Raw genomic sequence first — 22,014 nt, forward strand, 5'->3', positions numbered from 1 at the left:
GTTAACACCTCATACTGCAGAACGCTAACACCTTCATACTGCAGAACGTTAACACCTCATACTGCAGAACGTTAACACCTCATACTGCAGAACGTTAACACCCTCATACTGCAGAACGTTAACACCTCATACTGCAGAACGTTAACACCCTCATACTGCAGAACGTTAATTAACACCTCATACTGCAGAACGTTAACACCCTCATACTGCAGAACGTTAACACCCTCATACTGCAGAACGTTAACCTCTCATACTGCAGAACGTTAACACCCTCATACTGCAGAACGTTAATTAACACCTCATACTGCAGAACGTTAACACCTTCATACTGCAGAACGTTAACACCCTCATACTGCAGAACGTTAACACCCTCATACTGCAGAACGTTAACACCCTCATACTGCAGAACGTTAACACCCTCATACTGCAGAACGTTAACGCCTCATACTGCAGAACGTTAATACCTCATACTGCAGAACGTTAACACCTTCATACTGCAGAACGTTTACACCCTCATACTGCAGAACGTTAATACCTCATACTGCAGAACGTTAACACCTCATACTGCAGAACGTTAACACCTCATACTGCAGAACGTTAACACCTCATACTGCCGAACGTTAACACCTCATACTGCAGAACGTTAACACCTCATACTGCAGAACGTTAACACCTCATACTGCAGAACGTTAACACCCTCATACTGCAGAACGTTAACACCTCATACTGCAGAACGTTAACACCTCATACTGCAGAACGTTAACACCTCATACTGCAGAACGTTAACACCTCATACTGCAGAACGTTAACACCTCATACTGCAGAACGTTAACACCTCATACTGCAGAACGTTAACACCTCATACTGCCGAACGTTAACACCTCATACTGCAGAACGTTAACACCTCATACTGCAGAACGTTAACACCTTCATACTGCCGAACGTTAACACCTCATACTGCAGAACGTTAACACCTCATACTGCAGAACGTTAACACCTCATACTGCAGAACGTTAACACCCTCATACTGCAGAACGTTAACACCCTCATACTGCAGAACGTTAACACCTTCATACTGCAGAACGTTAACACCCTCATACTGCAGAACGTTAACACCCTCATACTGCAGAACGTTAACACCTTCATACTGCAGAACGTTAACACCTCATACTGCAGAACGTTAACCTCTCATACTGCAGAACTGCCATCATCGATAACCACGTCTTCTGAGCTGGGGGGAAAGGGTGTGGCTAGGAGTGAACTGTTAGTTAAAGAGACTGGTACTACTACCCAGACTTAATTTAGGGTACAGTACACTAAATACCCCAGTGAGTCACAGAACCAACATTCCAGAACCAACATTCCAGAACCAACATTCCAGAACACCTACATTCTAGAGCTTTGACAGTACAGGGGCAGTGCAGAATGTGTAGGATGGAGGGTCAGTACGACCGAGGGCTGTGGGAACCACCCCAGTGAGTCACAGAACCACTTCCAGAACACCTACATTCTAGAGCTTTGACAGTACAGCACAGAATGTGTAGGATGGAGGGTCAGTACGACCGAGGGCTGTGGGAACCACCCCAGTGAGTTAAACAGTTTACTAGTACATTATTTACAAACCAGAACGCATAGTTTAGAAAATACCAGAACATCAACATTTACACCATGGTACAGATACAGCACAGCCAGAACCTTCCTAGTGTCATAGAAACATCTTACATAGAGCGTTTACAGTCCAGAACAGGAACCATCCCAGTGGGTCACAGTCAACATGAACATTTAGAGTAGGAGCTAAGATCCTATTTTATGTGTTAGTGTTTTCAGGAAAATCACCACAGAGCATTTACAACAGCTACACATTCACATGTTACCTCGACAACAGTGACTACCCTCGACTGCCTCTACTGCCTCGACTACTTCGACTGTCTTGACTACCTCGTACCCCTGCACATTGACTCGGTACCGGTACTCTGTGTATATAGTCTCATTATTGTTATTTTATTGTGTTACTATTTCATTATTTTTTAAATTTAACTAATTGTTCTTACTTTTTAACTCTACACTGTTGGTTAAAGGCTTGTAAGTAAGCATTTCACGGTAAAGTCTACACTTGTTGTATTCTGCGCATTCAACAAATAAAAATGTGATTTGATTTGACCAGATGGGATATATATAACACTTTGGTTGTATGGATTACCTTAATGCCTGCTCCTCTATTGTCCAGACATGTTCTAGATCAACCCCCCAGTATAACTCTGTCTTATCTCTGTGATGTTCAGCATCAACCCCCCAGTATAACTCTGTCTTATCTCTGGGTTCCTCCAGACACGTTCTGGATCAACCCCCCAGTATAACTCTGTCTTATCTCTGTGTTCCTCCAGACACGTTCTGGATCAACCCCCCAGTATAACTCTGTCTTATCTCTGTGTTACTCTAGACACGTTCTAGATCAACTCCCAGTATAACTCTGTCTTATCTCTGTGTTCCTCCAGACACGTTCTGGATCAACCCCCCCAGTATAACTCTGTCTTATCTCTGTGTTGAACAGCATCAACCCCCAGTATTACTCTGTCTTATCTCTGTGTTACTCCAGACACGTTCTGGATCAACCCCCCAGTATAACTCTGTCTTATCTCTGGGTTCCTCCAGACACGTTCTGGATCAACCTCCCAGTATAACTCTGTCTTATCTCTGGGTTCCTCCAGACACGTTCTGGATCAAACCCCCCCAGTATAACTCTGTCTTATCTCTGTGTTCCTCCAGACACGTTCTGGATCAAACCCCCCAGTATAACTCTGTCTTATCTCTGTGTTCCTCCAGACACGTTCTGGATCAACCCCCAGTATAAGATCACTCTGCTAGAGGAGGACGACGACCCCGAGGATGAAGAGGTGGCTTGTAGCTTCCTGGTGGCTCTGATGCAGAAGGACAGAAGGAGGTACCGGAAACAGGGTCAGGACATGCACACCATCGGGTTCGCCATCTACGAGGTGAGAAACGAGCTTCTAAGGAGTCGACAGCCTAACATGTCTGGGTGGGGGGGGGGGGGCGACGCTGCTACACACTCACTACTTTGCTTATCACAGAAATTCATAGTTTTCATACTTTAATGTTTCTCCTATTGTATTCTTCTGTTTGTACAGATTCCAGAAGAGGTATAAATCATTTTGTTCCCACAGCTGGACATTTAGGCTCATGTCTTTTGGGCATTGTGAGAATGAGCCAACTCGGGTATGGTTACAGATGCATTCTTCCTTTTTAAATGGCACTCATCTACATGAATATGGGCCAGTTTCCCAGACACAGGTTGAGCCTAATCTTGGACTAAGAAGCATTTTTAATTAGGTGGGGGGGGGGGGGGGGTCTAGGACTTAACCTGTATCAGGTAAACTGGGCTTCAACATTCAGTATGTAGTTGAAGACATATATTTTCTATCCAGTACAGGGGCTGTCAGAACGTGCACTTAAAGAAGGACTTCTTCCTGACCCATTCATCCTGCGCTCGCTCGGAGACCTTCGTCAACCTGAGAGAGGTCAGCAACCGTCTCCGTCTGCCTCCAGGAGAATACCTCATCGTCCCCTCCACCTTCGAGTCTGGCCAGGAGGCCGACTTCGTCCTGCGAGTCTTCACTGAGAAACAGTCTGAGACAGAGTAAGTGTGTGCGTGTGATCCTGTAATTCATGACGTATGGCTTAAAAAAAATACTTAATGTGTGGGTCACCATGCCTCTGTGTGCGTGTGTGTGTGTGTGTCTGTGTCTGTGTGTGTGTGTGTGTGTGTGTGTGTGTGTGTGTGTGTGTGTGTCTGTGTGTCTGTGTCTGTGTCTGTGTGTGTGTGTGTGTGTGTGCTAGGTGTGTGTGTGTGCTAGGTGTGTGTGTATATTTTCATTGTGTCTGTTTTCTCATCCCAGAGAGTTAGATGATGAAATCTCAGCAGATCTGGAAGATGAGGTGGGATTTCCTGTATTGTCACTCACTACCATAACTACTATGAATAGAACAGTCACTACCATAACTACTATGAATAGAACAGTCACTACCATAACTACTATGGGTAGAACATAAGACTAATGTCGACAATGTAGCTGTCTTGCCTGTTACTATGGTTTTATATTGTACATCCTGACCTTCTGATTAAATGGTTGGAATGTAATATCACAGCCTGATGTTTTGTATTTGTGTTCCCCTGTTCTCTTGTAGGATGACATCAGTGAAGATGACATCGAAGACTCATTCAAATCTATGTTTTCTCAGCTGGCAGGAGAGGTGGGTTTCCTTTATTGGCTTGTTGGCTTGTTGGCTGAGTTAGAGATGTCCATCGTAGGATTATCAGCAATGCTATGTCTAATTCAGATAACAAATATTCTAGAACTAATTTGTTCCAAGATTGTTTAAAGGTTGGACCTTAGCGATGTTTCTAAACCTACGCTATGTCTAAGATTTGTTTTTTCCCCCCCCTCAATCGCCCTTCTGTGTTTTAGGACATGGAGATTTCTGTCCGCGAGCTTAGGACCATCCTGAACAGAGTAGTGACTAGACGTGAGTACAGCGGTTTTCCTTTGGTGTGAACCCACATACATTTCCTGATAGCCCAAACCCCAAACCCAGTCCCACCATTAGTGTATGTCCCCCTTCTCAGGAGGACAGGAGGTAGCCTTGTGGGTTCTGCTGTGGGAAGACTCAGATCATCAGTTTGACTGTTTTGTTGTTTGATTTCAGACGAAGACCTGAAGACAGACGGCTTCAGTATGGAGTCCTGTAGGACCATGGTCAGCCTCATGGATGTATCCTTTTCACGCTGTCCCCCCCCCCCCCCCCACACACCCGTACTCTGGACAGGACTCGCCCTCCCCTTTGTTATTTCTAAAGAGTTGGGATTGGCCAGTGGTCTCTCAAGACCCTATAGGCTTGAGAACCCTTTAGATTTGACAGCCCTCTGGCGAATCAGCTCCCTTTATGCTGTCGGTATTGACCAGTGGTCTCTCAAGACCCTATAGGCTTGAGAACCCTTTAGATTTGACAGCCCTCTGGCGAATCAGCTCCCTTTATGCTGTCGGTATTGACCAGTGGTCTCTCAAGACCCTATAGGCTTGAGAACCCTTTAGATTTGACAGCCCTCTGGCGAATCGGCTCCCTTTATGCTGTCGGTATTGACCAGTGGTCTCTCAAGACCCTATAGGCTTGAGAACCCTTTAGATTTGACAGCCCTCTGGCGAATCAGCTCCCTTTATGCTGTCGGTATTGACCAGTGGTCTCTCAAGACCCTATAGGCTTGAGAACCCTTTAGATTTGACAGCCCTCTGGCGAATCAGCTCCCTTTATGCTGTCGGTATTGACCAGTGGTCTCTCAAGACCCTATAGGCTTGAGAACCCTTTAGATTTGACAGCCCTCTGGCGAATCAGCTCCCTTTATGCTGTCGGTATTGACCAGTGGTCTCTCAAGACCCTATAGGCTTGAGAACCCTTTAGATTTGACAGCCCTCTGGCGAATCGGCTCCCTTTATGCTGTCGGTATTGAACAGGGTCTCCACACTAGCAGCCATGTTTCTGATTGGCTGACTGAAGAGTTTCCTTTCTTACTTTTTTTTTTTTTACATTCCTTGACTCAGCAAATCCCCCAGAAGGATGGCACCGCCCGTCTCGGCCTGGTAGAGTTCCAGATGCTCTGGAATAAGATCAGGAAGTGGCTGGTAAGGCCTGGCTTGAATCCTCAACGGCACCCTATTCCTAATATAATGCACTACGGCCCAGAGATTTATCTGGGTTAGAGTTACCCTGGACAATTAGGGTTTGGGACATATACCTAGTTCTTCTGTGACCATGTACTGTTGTTGGTGAGAGCTAAGGGTTGATTCATTCCTGATTCAATTCCTTAGGGCCCAGTTTGTATCTGGCTTGAAGGTGGACAATACGGATTCATTTATATGACTGATTCATATTCATTACTATTCAATACAATACTGATTCATATTCATTACTATTCAATACAATGCTGATTCATATTCATTACTATTCAATACAATACTGAATCATATTCATTACTATTCAATACAATACTGATTCATATTCATTACTATTCAATACAATGCTGATTCATATTCATTACTATTCAATACAATACTGATTCATATTCATTACTATTCAATACAATGCTGATTCATATTCATTACTATTCAATACAATACTGATTCATATTCATTACTATTCAATACAATACTGATTCATATTCATTACTATTCAATACAATGCTGATTCATATTCATTACTATTCAATACAATACTGATTCATATTCATTACTATTCAATACAATGCTGATTCATATTCCATATGACTCTGCATTAATCTACAGCCTTTTATACAACTGCAATAACAGGAAGTACCCAGCATATACACTGAGTAGCCAGTTTAGGGGGACTGTAATTCCTAAGGTGCACAACACTGATTAATTTAATATGACTGTGTGTAACGGTCGTTGGTGGAAGGTGAGGACCAAGGCGCAGCGTGGTACGTGTTCGTCATTTATTAACTAGAACTGAACACGAAATACAACGTAACAAAACTAACAACCGAAACAGCTCCGTCAGGCGCAAAACACAAAATAACTACCCACAAAACCCATGTGGGCAAGAGCTACCTAAGTAGGGTTCTCAATCAGAGACAACGATAGACAGCTGCCTCTGATTGAGAACCCACACCCCGCCAAACAGACACAGAAATCCAAAACATAGAAAATTAACATAGAATGCCCACCCTAGTCACACCCTGGCCTAACCAAAATAGAGAATAAAAACCTCTCTATGGCCAGGGCGTGACACACTGCATCAATCTACAGCCTTTTGTACAACTGCAGTAACAGGAATAACAGTATATACACAGTTTATTAGGTAAACCACCCCCGTTCACAAAAAAATGGATTGTTCCTACAGACAGAGCGTCACGTAGCCATGGCTTGCTATAATAAACAGGCAAACAGGCATCGAGGCATTCAGTTACTGTTCGATTGAATGTTAGAATGGGCAAAACGAGTGACCTAAGCGACGTTGAGGATGGTATGATCGTCGGTGCCAGGCACGCCGGGTCAAGGGTCGTGCAAACTAACAGGCGTGCCACAAACAGTCAAATAACGGCGTGTCATCTCGGAACGCACAACTCGTCGATCCTTGTCACTGATTGGCTATTGCAGCAGACGACCACACCGGGGCTCCACTCCTATCAGCTAAACACAAGAAGAAGAAGCAGCAGCTACAGTGGACACGCCATCACCAACGCTGGACAATGAGGAGGAGAAATACATTTCCTGGTCTGACGAGTCCCACTTCCTGTTGCATCATGCTGATGGCAGAGTCAGGTTTTGGCATCAGCAGCATGAGTCCATAGTCCCATCCTGCCTGGTGTCAACGGTACAGATTGGTGGTGTAATGGAGTGTGGGGAATGTTTTCCTGGCACACGTTAGGTCCCTTGATACCAATTGAATAACGTTTCCATGCCCACAAGAATGCAGGCTGTTCTGGAGGCAAAAGGGGGGTCTGACCTGGTGTACTAGATGGGTGTACCTAATAAACTGACCACTGAGTATATACTTCCATACATTTGAACCTAATATACTGAATCATTCAAAGAAATGCATGTATTTCCTACCTTTTGAAATCTGTATGGCCATGATTCAATCCAAGGTGTGTTATAGCGCCAGGCACTATGAATCTGACCATGCTTATTTTATAGGCATTTTCCATGACGTTCGCAGAGATCGCATTTCATGGTAAACACTGTGCATGTAGTCGGCTGCGACATAACGCGACATGAAATTGAATCCCAGCCTATGTCTATAATATCTGTGTGTTTTATCGGTAGGTCATCTTCAGAGAATATGATATCTGTGTGTTTTATCGGTAGGTCATCTATAGAGAATATGATATCTGTGTGTTTTATCGGTAGGTCATCTGTAGAGAATATGATATCTGTGTGTTTTATCGGTAGGTCATCTATAGAGAATATGATATCTGTGTGTTTTATCGGTAGGTCATCTATAGAGAATATGATATCTGTGTGTTTTATCGGTAGGTCATCTGTAGAGAATGTGATATCTGTGTGTTTTATCGGTAGGTCATCTATAGAGAATATGACATGGACAAGTCGGGATCCATGAGCTCCTATGAGATGCGACTTGCTGTGGAGTCGGCAGGTATAGTCACACACACACACACACACACACACACACACACACACACACACTACTGACTCTGCCGTCTCCCTCGTAGGTTTTAAACTGAACAACAGGCTGAATCAGGTCCTGGTGGCTCGCTATGCTGAGAACGAGGCCATAGACTTTGACAACTTCATCTGCTGTCTGGTGAAACTGGAAGCCTTGTTTAGTAAGTACTGTACTGTTAGTTAATCAAGATGGATGTACTGTGTGTAGACCTAATGTATGCTAAACCAGTTACCTGGGCAACCGTTAATGCTTTAAAACCCTTCTTCTCATTGCACAAGTCTAGGTAGTCCCTCCTTGTTTTCTTCCATTTGGTGTCTAATCGACAGGACCCTGGTCATATCCAACAAAGTTATCATTCATAAATGTACTTACTATTGTTACAGGATCTTTCCAGCAGCTAGACAAAGAGGGAGAAGGAGTGGCTGAGATGAACATCGCTGAGGTGAGTCCTTTATCTGAGATGGGTCCTTCATCTGAGATGAATATCTCTGAGGTGGGTCCTGGATCTGAGGTGGGTCCTTCATCTGAGATGAATCTCTCTGAGGTGGGTCCTTCATCTGAGATGAATCTCTCTGAGGTGGGTCCTTCATCTGAGATTAATATCTCTGAGGTGGGTCCTGGATCTGAGATTAATATCTCTGAGGTGGGTCCTGGATCTGAGATTAATATATCTGAGGTGGGTCCTGGATCTGAGATTAATATATCTGAGGTGGGTCCTGGATCTGAGATTAATATCTCTGAGGTGGGTCCTGGATCTGAGATTAATATATCTGAGGTGGGTCCTGGATCTGAGATGAATCTCTCTGAGGTGGGTCCTGCATCTGAGGTGGGTCCTTCATCTGAGATGAATCTCTCTGAGGTGGGTCCTTCATCTGAGATTAATATCTCTGAGGTGGGTCCTGGATCTGAGATTAATATATCTGAGGTGGGTCCTGGATCTGAGATTAATATCTCTGAGGTGGGTCCTGGATCTGAGATTAATATATCTGAGGTGGGTCCTGAATCTGAGGTGGGTTCTGGATCTGAGATGAATATCTTGAGGTGGGTCCTGCATCTGAGATTAATATATCTGAGGTGAGTCCTGCATCTGAGATTAATATATCTGAGGTGAGTCCTGCATCTGAGGTGAATATCTCTGAGGTGGGTCCTAGATCATTCTCTACATTTTCAACAAACAGCCATGCATTTTAGCAGCCTGTGGTCTAGTGTCTAACTTCTCTCCTCTCTGTGCTTCTCTCTTCTCTGTCCATCTCTCTTTCCCTCCTTTATGTCCTTCTCTCCTCTCTGTCCATCTCTCCTCTCTGTCCTTCTCTCCTCTCTGCCCTTCTCTCCCTTTCTCTCATCTCTGTCCACCTGTCGTTCTCTCTCTCTCTCCTCTCTGTCCATCGGCCTCTCTCTTTCTCTCCTCTCTGTCCACCGGTCTCTCTCTTTCTCTCCTCTCTGTCCACCGGTCTGTCTCTTTCTTTCCTCTGTCCATCTCTCTCTCTTTCACTCCTCTGTCCATCTCTCTCCTCTCTGTCCATCGGCCTCTCTTTCTCTCCTCTCTGTCCATCTCTTTCTCTCCTCTCTGTCCATCTCTCTCTCTCCTCTCTGTCCATCGGCCTCTCTTTCTCTCCTCTCTGTCCATCTCTCTCTCTCCTCTCTGTCCATCTCTCTCTCTCCTCTGTCCATCTCTCTCTCTCCTCTCTGTCCATCTCTCTCTCTCCTCTCTGTCCATCTCTCTCTCTCCTCTCTGTCCATCTCTCTCTCTCCTCTCTGTCCATCGGCCTCTCTTTCTCTCCTCTCTGTCCATCTCTCTCTCTCCTCTCTGTCCATCTCTCTCTCTCCTCTCTGTCCATCCCTCTCTCTCCTCTCTGTCCATCGGCCTCTCCTCTCTGTCCATCGGCCTCTCTTTCTCTCCTCTCTGTCCATCTCTCTCTCTCCTCTCTGTCCATCCCTCTCTCTCCTCTCTGTCCATCTCTCTCTCTCCTCTCTGTCCATCGGCCTCCCTTTCTCTCCTCTCTGTCCATTGGCCTCTCTCTTTCTATTTTCTTCCTGTATGTATTCAGTGGCTGTATATGACCATGTGTGGTTGAAGAGAACCAGGCCGAACATCCAACGTGCCCGGCAAGGTGCTTCTTCACTGGGCTCATATAGATCTACTGTAGCCTCTTCCCCGAATCCATGAAGACCTTCCTAGCCTATATCTTCCCTGAAACCATGAAGACCTTCCTAGCCTATATCTTCCTCTGCCTGATCTGAACGATAGGGCTGACCTGTACTGTACTGACTCAGATATTTTATTTCCACATTGTCCTTTCCAGCACGGTTCCAGCTACTATGGTGAAAGAATAACCAGCCCAGTTCAGTTCGGCTCAGTTTGGCCCTATAGTGTGAATCAGTTACACCAGCCAGCTACACTACAGCACAGCCCCACCCCCCCCCCCATCAGCCTGCCAGCTACACTACAGCAAGCCCCCCCACCCCCCCCCCCTCAGCCTGCTAACTACACTACAGCAAGCCCCCTCACCCAACCCCCCTCAGCCTGCCAACTACAGTACAGCAACCCCCTCACCCCCCCCACCTCAGCCTGCCAACTACAGTACATCAAGCCCCCTCACCCAACCCCCCTCAGCCTGCCGACTACACTACAGCAAGCCCCCTCACCCACCTCAGCTAACCCCATATAGCAGTGAGGATCTTACTAGCCATGTAATGCAGGGCGAGACCCTCCCAACCAAGCTAAAGACCACACCCCCATGCTACGGGGTTACCTATGCAAAATTTTAGAAATTTTTAAAAACATTTTATTCACTGTGGAATTGTAGATCTGTCTGTAAATAAAATGGGATGTACGACACTAATGAGCCCATACTGGTATCGCCCCGGCCCTACTAGAGCTGTCTGTGAACAGAATGGGTCAGAGCACGAAGCATCAGTATGGCTGTGTGGAAACACGTTTTTTTTAAATCACGTTAGTTGAACCGAAGAGGATCAAGTCTGTTTTGTCTTTTGCTGTTTAGTGCCTCTAGTGAACTCTCTCATCACCTGGTTGACCCACGTGGGGTTAGTGGGGTGTTATGGGAATATTTACAGATAGTCCATCTGGTTGACCCACGTGGGGTTAGTGGGGTGTTATGGGAATATTTACAGATAGTCCATTTGGTTGACCCACGTGGGGTGTTATGGGAATATTTACGGATAGTCCATCTGGCTCACGCACTCACAGAGGTTCTGTTAAACACGTTGTCAGATATATATCTTACGATTTTTTTAGGTTTATTATTTTGTGAGATATGTTAGGAAGGCTCTTGATTATCGCAGTGTTCTGGGTAATATCATTTGTCTTTTAGCCACAGCTGAAATTCGAGGACATTATTTGACTATGCCCACTAGGTGGAAGTATTGTAGAGTCTCAGAGTGGCGATCATGGTACTGCAGTTGTAGAATGTTACTGTATATGAGGAAATACAGTATTTGAGTTATTAAACTGAACAAAAGTAGAACTGACAAATAACAAATCGTAGTTTTTATGGGTTTAAAACATCTCGTATTGGATTATATTTTAGATACTCAGACCACGTGGATTGCATTACAATGCAGATTAAAGGGATGGTTAATCTAATTTTCATTGGGTAAAATGTATTTGAGTTGATTGTATTAAAGGGATGGTTGATCTAATTTTCATTGGGTAAAATGTATTTGAGCTGATTGTATTAAAGGGATGGTTAATCTAATTTTCATTGGGTAAAATGTATTTGAGTTGATTGTATTAAAGGGATGGTTGATCTAATTTTCATTGGGTAAAATGTATTTGAGCTGATTGTATTAAAGGGATGGTTAATCTAATTTTCATTGGGTAAAATGTATTTGAGTTGATTGTATTAAAGGGATGGTTAATCTAATTTTAATTGGGTAAAATGTATTTGAGTTGATTGTATTAAAGGGATGGTTAATCTAATTTTCATTGGGTAAAATGTATTTGAGCTGATTGTATTAAAGGGATGGTTGATCTAATTTTCATTGGGTAAAATGTATTTGAGTTGATTGTATTAAAGGGATGGTTAATCTAATTTTCATTGGGTAAAATGTATTTGAGTTGATTGTATTAAAGGGATGGTTAATCTAATTTTCATTGAGTAAAATGTATTTGAGCTGATTGTATTAAAGGGATGGTTGATCTAATTTTCATTGGGTAAAATGTATTTGAGTTGATTGTATTAAAGGGATGGTTAATCTAATTTTCATTGGGTAAAATGTATTTGAGCTGATTGTATTAAAGGGATGGTTGATCTAATTTTCATTGGGTAAAATGTATTTGAGCGGATTGTATTAAAGGGATGGTTAATCTAAATTTTCATTCAAATGTATTCGAGTTGTCTATATGAATGATCTATAAGACCAACGGAAGCAATGAGAGGAAAACGTTCCAACATAATTAAATACATCAATGTCTACTGAACTAACAAGATGCCTCTCCCTATACTTTACATTTTAGAATTGATTTCAAATGAGTAAATAAGATCACTTAATTTATCCTTGCATCTAATATCTACATGTTGCTGTTTGAAAAGTTCTGATTGTGACAATCCTCTCTGCAAAATCTAGCGATTGTAAAAGTTGGGGTTTTACCTTCAGTAAATACATGTTCACTCCTGGGATTGAACACTGTGCTTTATGGTCTTTGAAACCTCTTGACATTTACAAATCATAAGAGGCATGGCTTTCATCAAGTTCACACACACACACACACACACACACAGTAGAAATGAACATATTTTGACCTAGATATAAAACTGGTCCTGATGGTGAAACTAAATCAGTCTTTTGATCTATTTCAGAGCTGATCTGATTGGTCAAAAGAACAATAAGAGAAAAAAAATAATAATAAAACATCTGAAATTGGGGCTGCCTGTCTAAACGCAGCCTGGGTGGCAATCAAGACCTGCATTGTTCATGACCAAAGGCAAGTGCACGTGACGGAAGAGCACGCACGTAAACCATGAGCACTAGCCAAAGTCTTGCAGGTTTTTACCATGGTTGTGCGCCAGGTGATAGACATATTAACTGCGGTCCCGGCGTTCTTAACAAAGTGGGGTAAAACTACACTTTATTTTGGAGACGGCTCAAAATCCGAGCAGCTGAAGGACCAACACCACGGACAAATTGGCAGAGTAAATTCAAATATCATTTTCTATAACATTCTGGCTTGTAAAGGACCCGAGAGGTCCATTTTCCAGAATCAAATTCACCGTCTGGTGAGGTGCCACGAATCTTTATTCTATATGTCAGAGCCTCGCTCATTCTACACAACATATTTCTATCTGAATGTGCCTTGCTTGTTCTACACAACATATTTCTATCTGAATGTGCCGTGCTCGTTCTACACAACATATTTCTATATGTCAGATCCTTGCTCGTTCTACACAACATATTTCTACCTGAATGTTCCATGTAGTGCCTTGCTTGTTCTATATGTCAGATCCTTGCTCGTTCTACACAACATATTTCTACCTGAATGTTCCATGTAGTGCCTTGCTTGTTCTATATGTCAGATCCTTGCTCGTTCTACACAACATATTTCTACCTGAATGTTCCATGTAGTGCCTTGCTTGTTCTATATGTCAGATCCTTGCTCGTTCTACACAACATATTTCTACCTGAATGTTCCATGTAGTGCCTTGCTTGTTCTATATGTCAGATCCTTGCTCGTTCTACACAACATATTTCTACCTGAATGTTCCACGTAAGTGGAAATGTTCAAGAAAGGATCCAAAAAGGAATTAAAATCAACCGGCATTCATTTGGGAACAAAACGTTAACTACTGCAATTACAGAACATGCAGCGAGCAAAAGGGTAGGTGAGGCATAATTCTGAGTCCCACCTATTAGAATGAACAGTCATTTGAACAGTAGGCTGTGATGAGCATCATTTCACCAAGGTCCTTGATTTAACGTTGTTGGACTTGGACATTTTCCTGGACACCAAAAAAAAAGTCATTAGTCTTGGACTAAATACTGTGGAAGATTTAAATTCAGATTCTCCTTTGAACTCGTCTTATTGTCCAGGACAACGCTCATCGGTGTCCGGGAAACCGGCCCTAAGAGTTCAGCCTGAGGAGTAATACAGATGCATCATTTGAATAATGTAAACTTTATTTATATCAAAACAACATAAAATGACATGAGACTTTGTGGAGAAAAGAAAAAAAAAAGGGTCTGTTTACATCGACAACACGGTTTCATTACCAATAACATGTGGAGAGATTTCCATTGGCTAACATAGGGGCACACAGCCAACTTAAAAGTCAGATGTTTCACTTAGTCGTACGTTGATGTCAACTACGTGAAAATGTGCTAGGAATCACCTCCACCTCCACGTGATCCTGTGTGAGGACACGACGGCTGTCATCACAACTATTAACGAAGGACCTTCTGTTTAAAATTTTAATTTTACCTTTATTTAACTAGACAAGTCAGTCAAGAACAAATTCTTATTTACAATGACAGCCTAGGAACAGTGGGTTAACTGCCTGTTCAGGGGCAGAATGACAGATTTTTACCTTGTCAGCTCGGGGGTTTGAACTTGCAACCATTCCGGTTACTAGTCCAACGCTCTAACCACTAGGCTACCCTGCCGCCCTGTTGCAGAACTACACAAACCGGCTAGCGATGGCCAACAGCTTGGAATAGTCTCCTTCCATTTTACGCAAGTGTGTCGGTAGTGGAACCTTAATTCTAGTTCCTGTAGGGTTACCGTTGTCTTCAATCAGGACGACGTTGTTGGAGTCAAAACGCGGGTTCATCCGCTCTCCGGGCATCTTGTGGCCAACGATAAGAGCTTTTTTCTTCCCTCCCTTGATGGCCAGCAGAACGCGGTCGCCCACCTTTCCCACTCCGTTCTTGGTGTACACGTGGATGACTCTAGGCGAACGGTGCCATGGGGTACTACCCAGTGGACTGTTGTCAACAACACGAACCCTGGTCATTTTCTGGATGGCTGCTGCGGCTGTTGACACACTACGAGAGAGAGAGATGTATAGAGAGAGAGAGAGAGATGTATAGATAGAGATGTATAGATAGATGTATAGATAGAGATGTATAGATAGAGAGATGTATAGATATTAGACCCAACCAAATCATGAGAAAACAAAAAGATAATTACTTGACACATTGGAAGGAATTAACAAAAAAACAGAGCAAACTAGAATGCTATTTGGCCCTAAACAGAAAGTACACAGTGGCAGAATACCTGTCCACTGTGAGAGACCCAAACTTAAGGAAAGCTTTGACTATCTACAAACTCAGTGAGCATAGCCTTGCTATTGAGAAAGGCCGCCGTAGGCAGACATGGCTCTCAAGAGAAGACAGACTATGTGCTCACTGCCCACAAAATGAGGTGGAAACTGAGCTGCACTTCCTAACCTCCTGTCCAACGTATGACCATATTAGAGAGACATATTTCCCTCAGATTACACAGATCCACAAAGAATTTGAAAACAAATCCAATTTTGATAAACTCCCATATCTACTGGGTGAAATTCCACAGTGTGCCATCACAGCAGCAAGATGTGTGACCTGTTGCCACGAGAAAAGGGCAACCAGTGAAGAACACACACCATTGTAAATACAACCCATATTTATGCTTATTTATTTTCCCTTGTGTCCTTTAACCATTTGTACATTGTTACAACACTGTATATATATAATATGACATTTGTAATGTCTTTACTGTTTTGAAACCTCTGTACGTGTAATGTTTACTGTTAATCTTTATTGTTTATTTTACTTTTGTATATTATCTACCTCACTTGCTTTGGCAAATGTTAACACGTTTCCCATGCCAATAAAGCCCCTTGAATTGAAATTGAATTGAGAGATGTATAGATAGAGATGTGTAGAGAGAGATGTATAGAGAGAGAGATAGAGAGAGAGATGTATATATAGAGAGATAGAGAGATGTATATACAGTGCCTTGCGAAAGTATTCGGCCCCCTTTTGCCACATTTCAGGCTTCAAACATAAAGATACAAAACTGTATTTTTTTGTGAAGAACAACAAGTGGGACACAAAGTGGAACGACATTTATTGGATATTTCAAACTTTTTTAACAAATCAAAAACTGAAAAATTGGGCGTGCAAAATTATTCAGCCCCCTTAAGTTAATACTTTGTAGCGCCACCTTTAGCTGCGATTACAGCTGTAAGTCGCTTGGGGTTTGTCTCTATCAGTTTTGCACATCGAGAGACTGAAATTTTTTCCCATTCCTCCTTGCAAAACAGCTCGAGCTCAGTGAGGTTGGATGGAGAGCATTTGTGAACAGCAGTTTTCAGTTCTTTCCACAGATTCTCGATTGGATTCAGGTCTGGACTTTGACTTGGCCATTCTTTTTTTATTTATTTATTTATTTTTTTGAATTTTACCCCTTTTTCTCCCCAATTTCGTAGTATCCAATTGTTGTAGTAGCTACTATCTTGTCTCATCGCTACAACTCCCGTACGGGCTCGGGAGAGACTAAGGTTGAAAGTCATGCGTCCTCCGATACACAACCAACCACCTTGGCTTGCGTACACTGCGCCCAGCCCGCCACAGGAGTCGCTGGTGCGCGATGAGACAAGGACAACCCTACCGACCAAGCCCTCCCTAACCCGGGCGACGCTAGGCCAATTGTGCGTCGCCCCACGGACCTCCCGGTCGCGGCCGGTTACGACAGAGCCTGGGCGCGAACCCAGGACTCTGATGGCACAGCTGGCGCTGCAGTACAGCGCCCTTAACCACTGCGCCATCCGGGAGGCCCCCTGACTTGGCCATTCTAACACCTGGATATGTTTATTTTTGAACCATTCCATTGTAGATTTTGCTTTATGTTTTGGATCATTGTCTTGTTGGAAGACAAATCTCCGTCCCAGTCTCAGGTCTTTTGCAGACTCCATCTTGTTTTCTTCCAGAATGGTCCTGTATTTGGCTCCATCCATCTTCCCATCAATTTTAACCATCTTCCCTGCCCCTGCTGAAGAAAAGCAGGCCCAAACCATGATGCTGCCACCACCATGTTTGACAGTGGGGAAGGTGTGTTCAGGGTGATGAGCTGTGTTGCTTTTACGCCAAACATAACGTTTTGCATTGTTGCCAAAAAGTTCAATTTTGGTTTCATCTGACCAGAGCACCTTCTTCCACATGTTTGGTGTGTCTCCCAGGTGGCTTGTGGCAAACTTTAAACAACACTTTTTATGGATATCTTTAAGAAATGGCTTTCTTCTTGCCACTCTTCCATAAAGGCCAGATTTGTGCAATATACGACTGATTGTTGTCCTATGGACAGAGTCTCCCACCTCAGCTGTAGATCTCTGCAGTTCATCCAGAGTGATCATGGGCCTCTTGGCTGCATCTCTGATCAGTCTTCTCCTTGTATGAGCTGAAAGTTTAGAGGGACGGCCAGGTCTTGGTAGATTTGCAGTGGTCTGATACTCCTTCCATTTCAATATTATCGCTTGCACAGTGCTCCTTGAGATGTTTAAAGCTTGGGAAATCTTTTTGTATCCAAATCCGGCTTTAAACTTCTTCACAACAGTATCTCGGACCTGCCTGGTGTGTTCCTTGTTCTTCATCATGCTCTCTGCGCTTTTAACGGACCTCTGAGACTATTACAGTGCAGGTGCATTTATACAGAGACTTGATTACACTCAGGTGGATCGTATTTATCATCATTAGTCATTTAGGTCAACATTGGATCCTTCAGAGATCCTCACTGAACTTCTGGAGAGAGTTTGCTGCACTGAAAGTAAAGGGGCTGAATAATTTTGCACGCCCAATTTTTCAGTTTTTGATTTGTTAAATAAGTTTGAAATATCCAATAAATGTCGTTCCACTTCATGATTCATGATGATTGTTGTTGATTCTTCACAAAAAAATACAGTTTTATATCTTTATGTTTGAAGCCTGAAATGTGGCAAAAGGTCGCAAAGTTCAAGGGGGCCGAATACTTTCGCAAGGCACTGTACATATGAAGTGGGTAAAACAGTAAGTAAACATTATTCAAGTGGCCAGCGTTCCCTTATTAAAAAGGGGCCAGCGTTCCCTTATTAAAAAGGGGCCAGCGTTCCCTTATTAAAAAGGGGCCAGCGTTCCCTTATTAAAAAGGGGCCAGCGTTCCCTTATTAAAAAGGGGCCAGCGTTCCCTTATTAAAAAGGGGCCAGCGTTCCCTTATTAAAAAGGGGCCAGCGTTCCCTTATTAAAAAGGGGCCAGCGTTCCCTTATTAAAAAGGGGCCAGCGTTCCCTTATTAAAAAGGGGCCAGCGTTCCCTTATTAAAAAGGGGCCAGCGTTCCCTTATTAAAAAGGGGCCAGCGTTCCCTTATTAAAAAGGGGCCAGCGTTCCCTTATTAAAAAGGGGCCAGCGTTCCCTTATTAAAAAGGGGCCAGCGTTCCCTTATTAAAAGGGACCAGCGTTCCCTTATTAAAAGGGACCAGCGTTCCCTTATTAAAAGGGACCAGCGTTCCCTTATTAAAAGGGACCAGCGTTCCCTTATTAAAAGGGACCAGCGTTCCCTTATTAAAAGGGACCAGCGTTCCCTTATTAAAAGGGACCAGCGTTCCTTATTAAAAGGGACCAGCGTTCCATTACTATGTAGGGCAGCAGCCTCTAAGGTGCAGGGAAGAGTAACCGGGTGGTAGCTGTCTCGTGACAGTGACTAAAGTTCAGGGCAGGGTACTGGGCAGAGGGCCGGCTAGAACCATGCTAGGAATCACCCCGTAATTAAAATACAATAACAATGACTGTGCACGTCATGTAACCTTGTGTTCAGAGAAAAATGTTTGGTCTTTCATAACAGATGACTCGACATCAGGCCACTACTCGGCCTCGTCTCAGGATGGTAAGTTGGTGGTTGAAGATATCCCTCTAGTGGTGTGGGGGCTGTGCTTTGGCAAAGTGGGTGGGGTTATATCCTTCCTGTTTGGCCCTGTCCGGGGGTGTCCTCGGATGGGGTCACAGTGTCTCCTGGGTTTCTGTACAGCACTTTGAGATATCAGCTGATGTACGAAGGTCTATATAAATAAATTGGATTTGATTTGATGACTAGCCGATACATAGCTACAGATTGGTTGGATCACATGATCTGGTGTACAAAGATTTTTGGTATCCATTACTGGGCGTTACTGGACAGGGGGAAACCTAGTCAGTTGTCCAACTGAATGTATTTAACTGAAATGTGTCCTCCTGATTTAACCCAACCCCTCTGAATCGGTGAGGGGGGGCTGCCTTAAATCGGAAAGGTACTTTTCGACCAACCTGATCGATACCGTCGTCGTTCTCGATTAGGCCAATCACGGAGCTTATAAAATGGCCTTGTCTAGTTGCAGGTGTATCGTTTGAATTTTCAGAAAAACGCTCGTTATTAAAATCGTTAAATATTTGCTCCGTGTAGTAATCCAACAATGTGCACGCCGACATTGTGTCTATTTTAAATCTTCCCTCATTGATTGAGACAGTAAGTGATTTCTGACTATATAGGTATTGAAATACAGGCCTCAGTAAGTCACGGTATTAAGACTAAACAGTATGTGCTCTGAGGCCTACAGCCCCATGATGGTTATACCAGGCTACTACACTAAGTCTAATGATAATGACATGGTGGAAACGTCATAAAATAGGCTTCTTATCAGTGCTCGACTTGGACTGAAATAGGTTCCAGTACTCATTTTGGGTGGGGGTACTGTTTATATTTAGGTGCAGGAGATCCACAATAATTTTTTAGCTAATATTCTATAAGAGGAACAGGATCTCAGGCAGTAGAATGTGAGGTGCCAGTGCTCAGCTCCGGTGAGCGCCTGCCCAAGTCAAGCACAGCTTCTTATCCCTTACATAAGTTTGCTAGCACAAGCTTTGGGCCAGACCCAAGTTAATAGTTGATACAATGTTTCAAGTTCGTTGCAGACAGGCCATGTGTAGCCAATGTGATTTATAGGGTATTTATTTGTAAAAAAAAATAATAATGTTTAAATTAAAAATCAGGATCTTTTCTACCAGCAGTCTGTAATGTTTTTATTTGTTGGCTTTATGTAGACTGTTTACAATAGAAGTTACTTGTTAGGTTTGTATCATTTTCGTAGAATTTTGATTAACCACATGACAATGATTTTGACATATGAAGACATCATAAAGTAAATGAAACGGTTTCATAACAGCCACGGAGATCGGTAGAAATTGTAAGATAAATTGCCATTCCACATGAGGAAGGTTACTGACTCCTCATGTTGCCGATTACCAGCAACTTCAGGAGAGTAATGGCAGAATCTGCGAAAAGCCAGCAGGAGTGGGAAGAGAATAGTTGGGTCTGGATCTCTGGCGCCCTCTTGAGGCATCAAACCATAAGCTTAAAGCATCAGACAAGTTCAGTGCAAAAAGTTGATTTTATTAAAACACATAGGGTATTTCTACACATGTAAAAATTTGAGCAATCGAATGGTTGAAAGAACAGACGACTTTTGGTCTACCAAGATTTTTTTTAGTTGGGGACAGCCCTATATGTAATGGAACTGAGTCACGATCAAGGGCTACGCCAAACAGAATCTGGCCTTGCCAGATAGGTGGGACAAATCTCCTTTAAGCCCAGGAAGCAGCCATTTACCAGCTTTCAAGCTTAATAATGATGAAATAAGTTTGTTAATTTACTCCCGCCACGGCCGGTATGTACTTCAGGGGGGGAAAAAAATCATTTTCGACACCTCCAATTTATTGAGCTGGTGTAGACTTCTGACCTGTGCATGGCATTAGGTTAGTGCTATCGGGGATCCTTGGGAGGTGAGTGATCAGAGGTGCAGAATAGGCATTTGTACAGTTGCTTGTAAATCTTTATTTAGACCTTTTTTAGATGTGAATACCGTCCATGACGACAGTAAATGACAGTAGTTGCTAATGGAAATATTTGTTGAGTAATAAACATATTTGTACTATTAAAGATGCAATATGTAACTTTTTTGGTGACCCACCAAACTCACGTAGAAATTTGAGTTATAGATCGGTCATTAGCATTGAAAGCAAGTCAAGGAAGCGGTAGATCTGTTCTATGTGTGCCATTTCTGTGCTTTTAGACGTCATTGTAAATATGAATTTACATAATTGACTTGCCTAAAGGTTAAATAAAATAAAAATTCCCGTTCATGAGTTTTGCTTTTGTAACTTTTACTATTTGGTGCACAATCTGTAAGACTGTGAAAGCCTTTAACGTTACACAATGTAGGCAGATTACTTATATATCAAAACAAATAGTCACCTGAAAGCCTTGTGATGCGTCAGTGATGACAGTTGCGCGAGGAACCCACTGCATGATCTTGAAATAAGAGCCATGGTTGGACCTTGTGAGAAGAGAAGAGGTTAGCTAGCTATACATGCATCGTTTTGCAAATGGTCAGCTAGCTAACAATCTAGCAACTAAACCGATAAGCACGGGTTATTAAAGCAAGTTTCAAATTAAATCTACTAATTTCTTTACGTCTAAGCTTTACCACATCGTATGTTTATGTATGTAGCTACATGTTTCTGACTTTTGCTAGATAAAATATAATAATTGCAGCTACCTTACAAGCTAGCTAGTTAGCAACTTTTCACGAGTGCTCCATACCAATGTCAAATACGTCATCAAACAGCGACCCAACTGATTACCAAACGCTTAGGACCAAATGCGCACCATATTTATTTTGTATTTTGTATCTTCTGATAAGAGCTTTTTGTAGGTTCATAGTCGATATTTTAAAGATGATAGTCGATACCCATTTTAGTTGATTACTCAATTAAAAAAGGTCCATGAGGAAATATAT

General features: G+C 42.9%; 2 protein-coding genes across 3 annotated transcripts in view; one reads left to right on the top strand and one right to left on the bottom strand.

Annotated features, from left to right (window-relative positions):
* The window catches only part of LOC139367826 (calpain-1 catalytic subunit-like), a gene marked incomplete at its 5' end in the record, with an annotated part of 46,769 nt that extends 36,351 nt beyond the window's left edge, over nucleotides 1-10,418 (top strand). Inside the window, 12 exons of the mRNA XM_071106165.1 lie at nucleotides 2,824-2,993; nucleotides 3,147-3,158; nucleotides 3,444-3,655; nucleotides 3,915-3,954; nucleotides 4,204-4,269; nucleotides 4,485-4,542; nucleotides 4,723-4,787; nucleotides 5,625-5,693; nucleotides 8,109-8,187; nucleotides 8,264-8,377; nucleotides 8,601-8,659; nucleotides 10,266-10,418. Of these exons, the coding sequence (XP_070962266.1) occupies nucleotides 2,824-2,993; nucleotides 3,147-3,158; nucleotides 3,444-3,655; nucleotides 3,915-3,954; nucleotides 4,204-4,269; nucleotides 4,485-4,542; nucleotides 4,723-4,787; nucleotides 5,625-5,693; nucleotides 8,109-8,187; nucleotides 8,264-8,377; nucleotides 8,601-8,659; nucleotides 10,266-10,292 (971 nt within the window). The remainder of the gene's footprint in view (nucleotides 1-2,823; nucleotides 2,994-3,146; nucleotides 3,159-3,443; nucleotides 3,656-3,914; nucleotides 3,955-4,203; nucleotides 4,270-4,484; nucleotides 4,543-4,722; nucleotides 4,788-5,624; nucleotides 5,694-8,108; nucleotides 8,188-8,263; nucleotides 8,378-8,600; nucleotides 8,660-10,265) is intronic.
* Nucleotides 10,419-14,299: 3,881 nt separating this feature from the next.
* On the bottom strand, nucleotides 14,300-21,828 carry LOC139367410 (mitochondrial ribosomal protein L14). Of its 2 annotated transcripts, none has more exons than XM_071105614.1 (3): nucleotides 21,780-21,800; nucleotides 21,471-21,552; nucleotides 14,300-15,216 (listed from the first exon to the last, which is right to left on the bottom strand). In XM_071105614.1, the coding sequence occupies exons 2-3, from the start codon at nucleotides 21,542-21,544 to the stop codon at nucleotides 14,850-14,852; spliced, it is 441 nt and encodes a 146-aa protein (XP_070961715.1). In that variant the 5' UTR covers nucleotides 21,545-21,552; nucleotides 21,780-21,800; the 3' UTR covers nucleotides 14,300-14,849. The 2 variants fall into 2 exon arrangements, with proteins under 2 accessions (XP_070961715.1, XP_070961714.1); XM_071105613.1 differs by having other exon boundaries at nucleotides 14,307-15,216; nucleotides 21,775-21,828.
* Between the last annotated feature and the right edge of the window lie 186 nt (nucleotides 21,829-22,014).

This window comes from Oncorhynchus clarkii, chromosome 16, assembly GCF_045791955.1.
Source record: "Oncorhynchus clarkii lewisi isolate Uvic-CL-2024 chromosome 16, UVic_Ocla_1.0, whole genome shotgun sequence".
Lineage (NCBI taxonomy): Eukaryota > Metazoa > Chordata > Actinopteri > Salmoniformes > Salmonidae > Oncorhynchus > Oncorhynchus clarkii.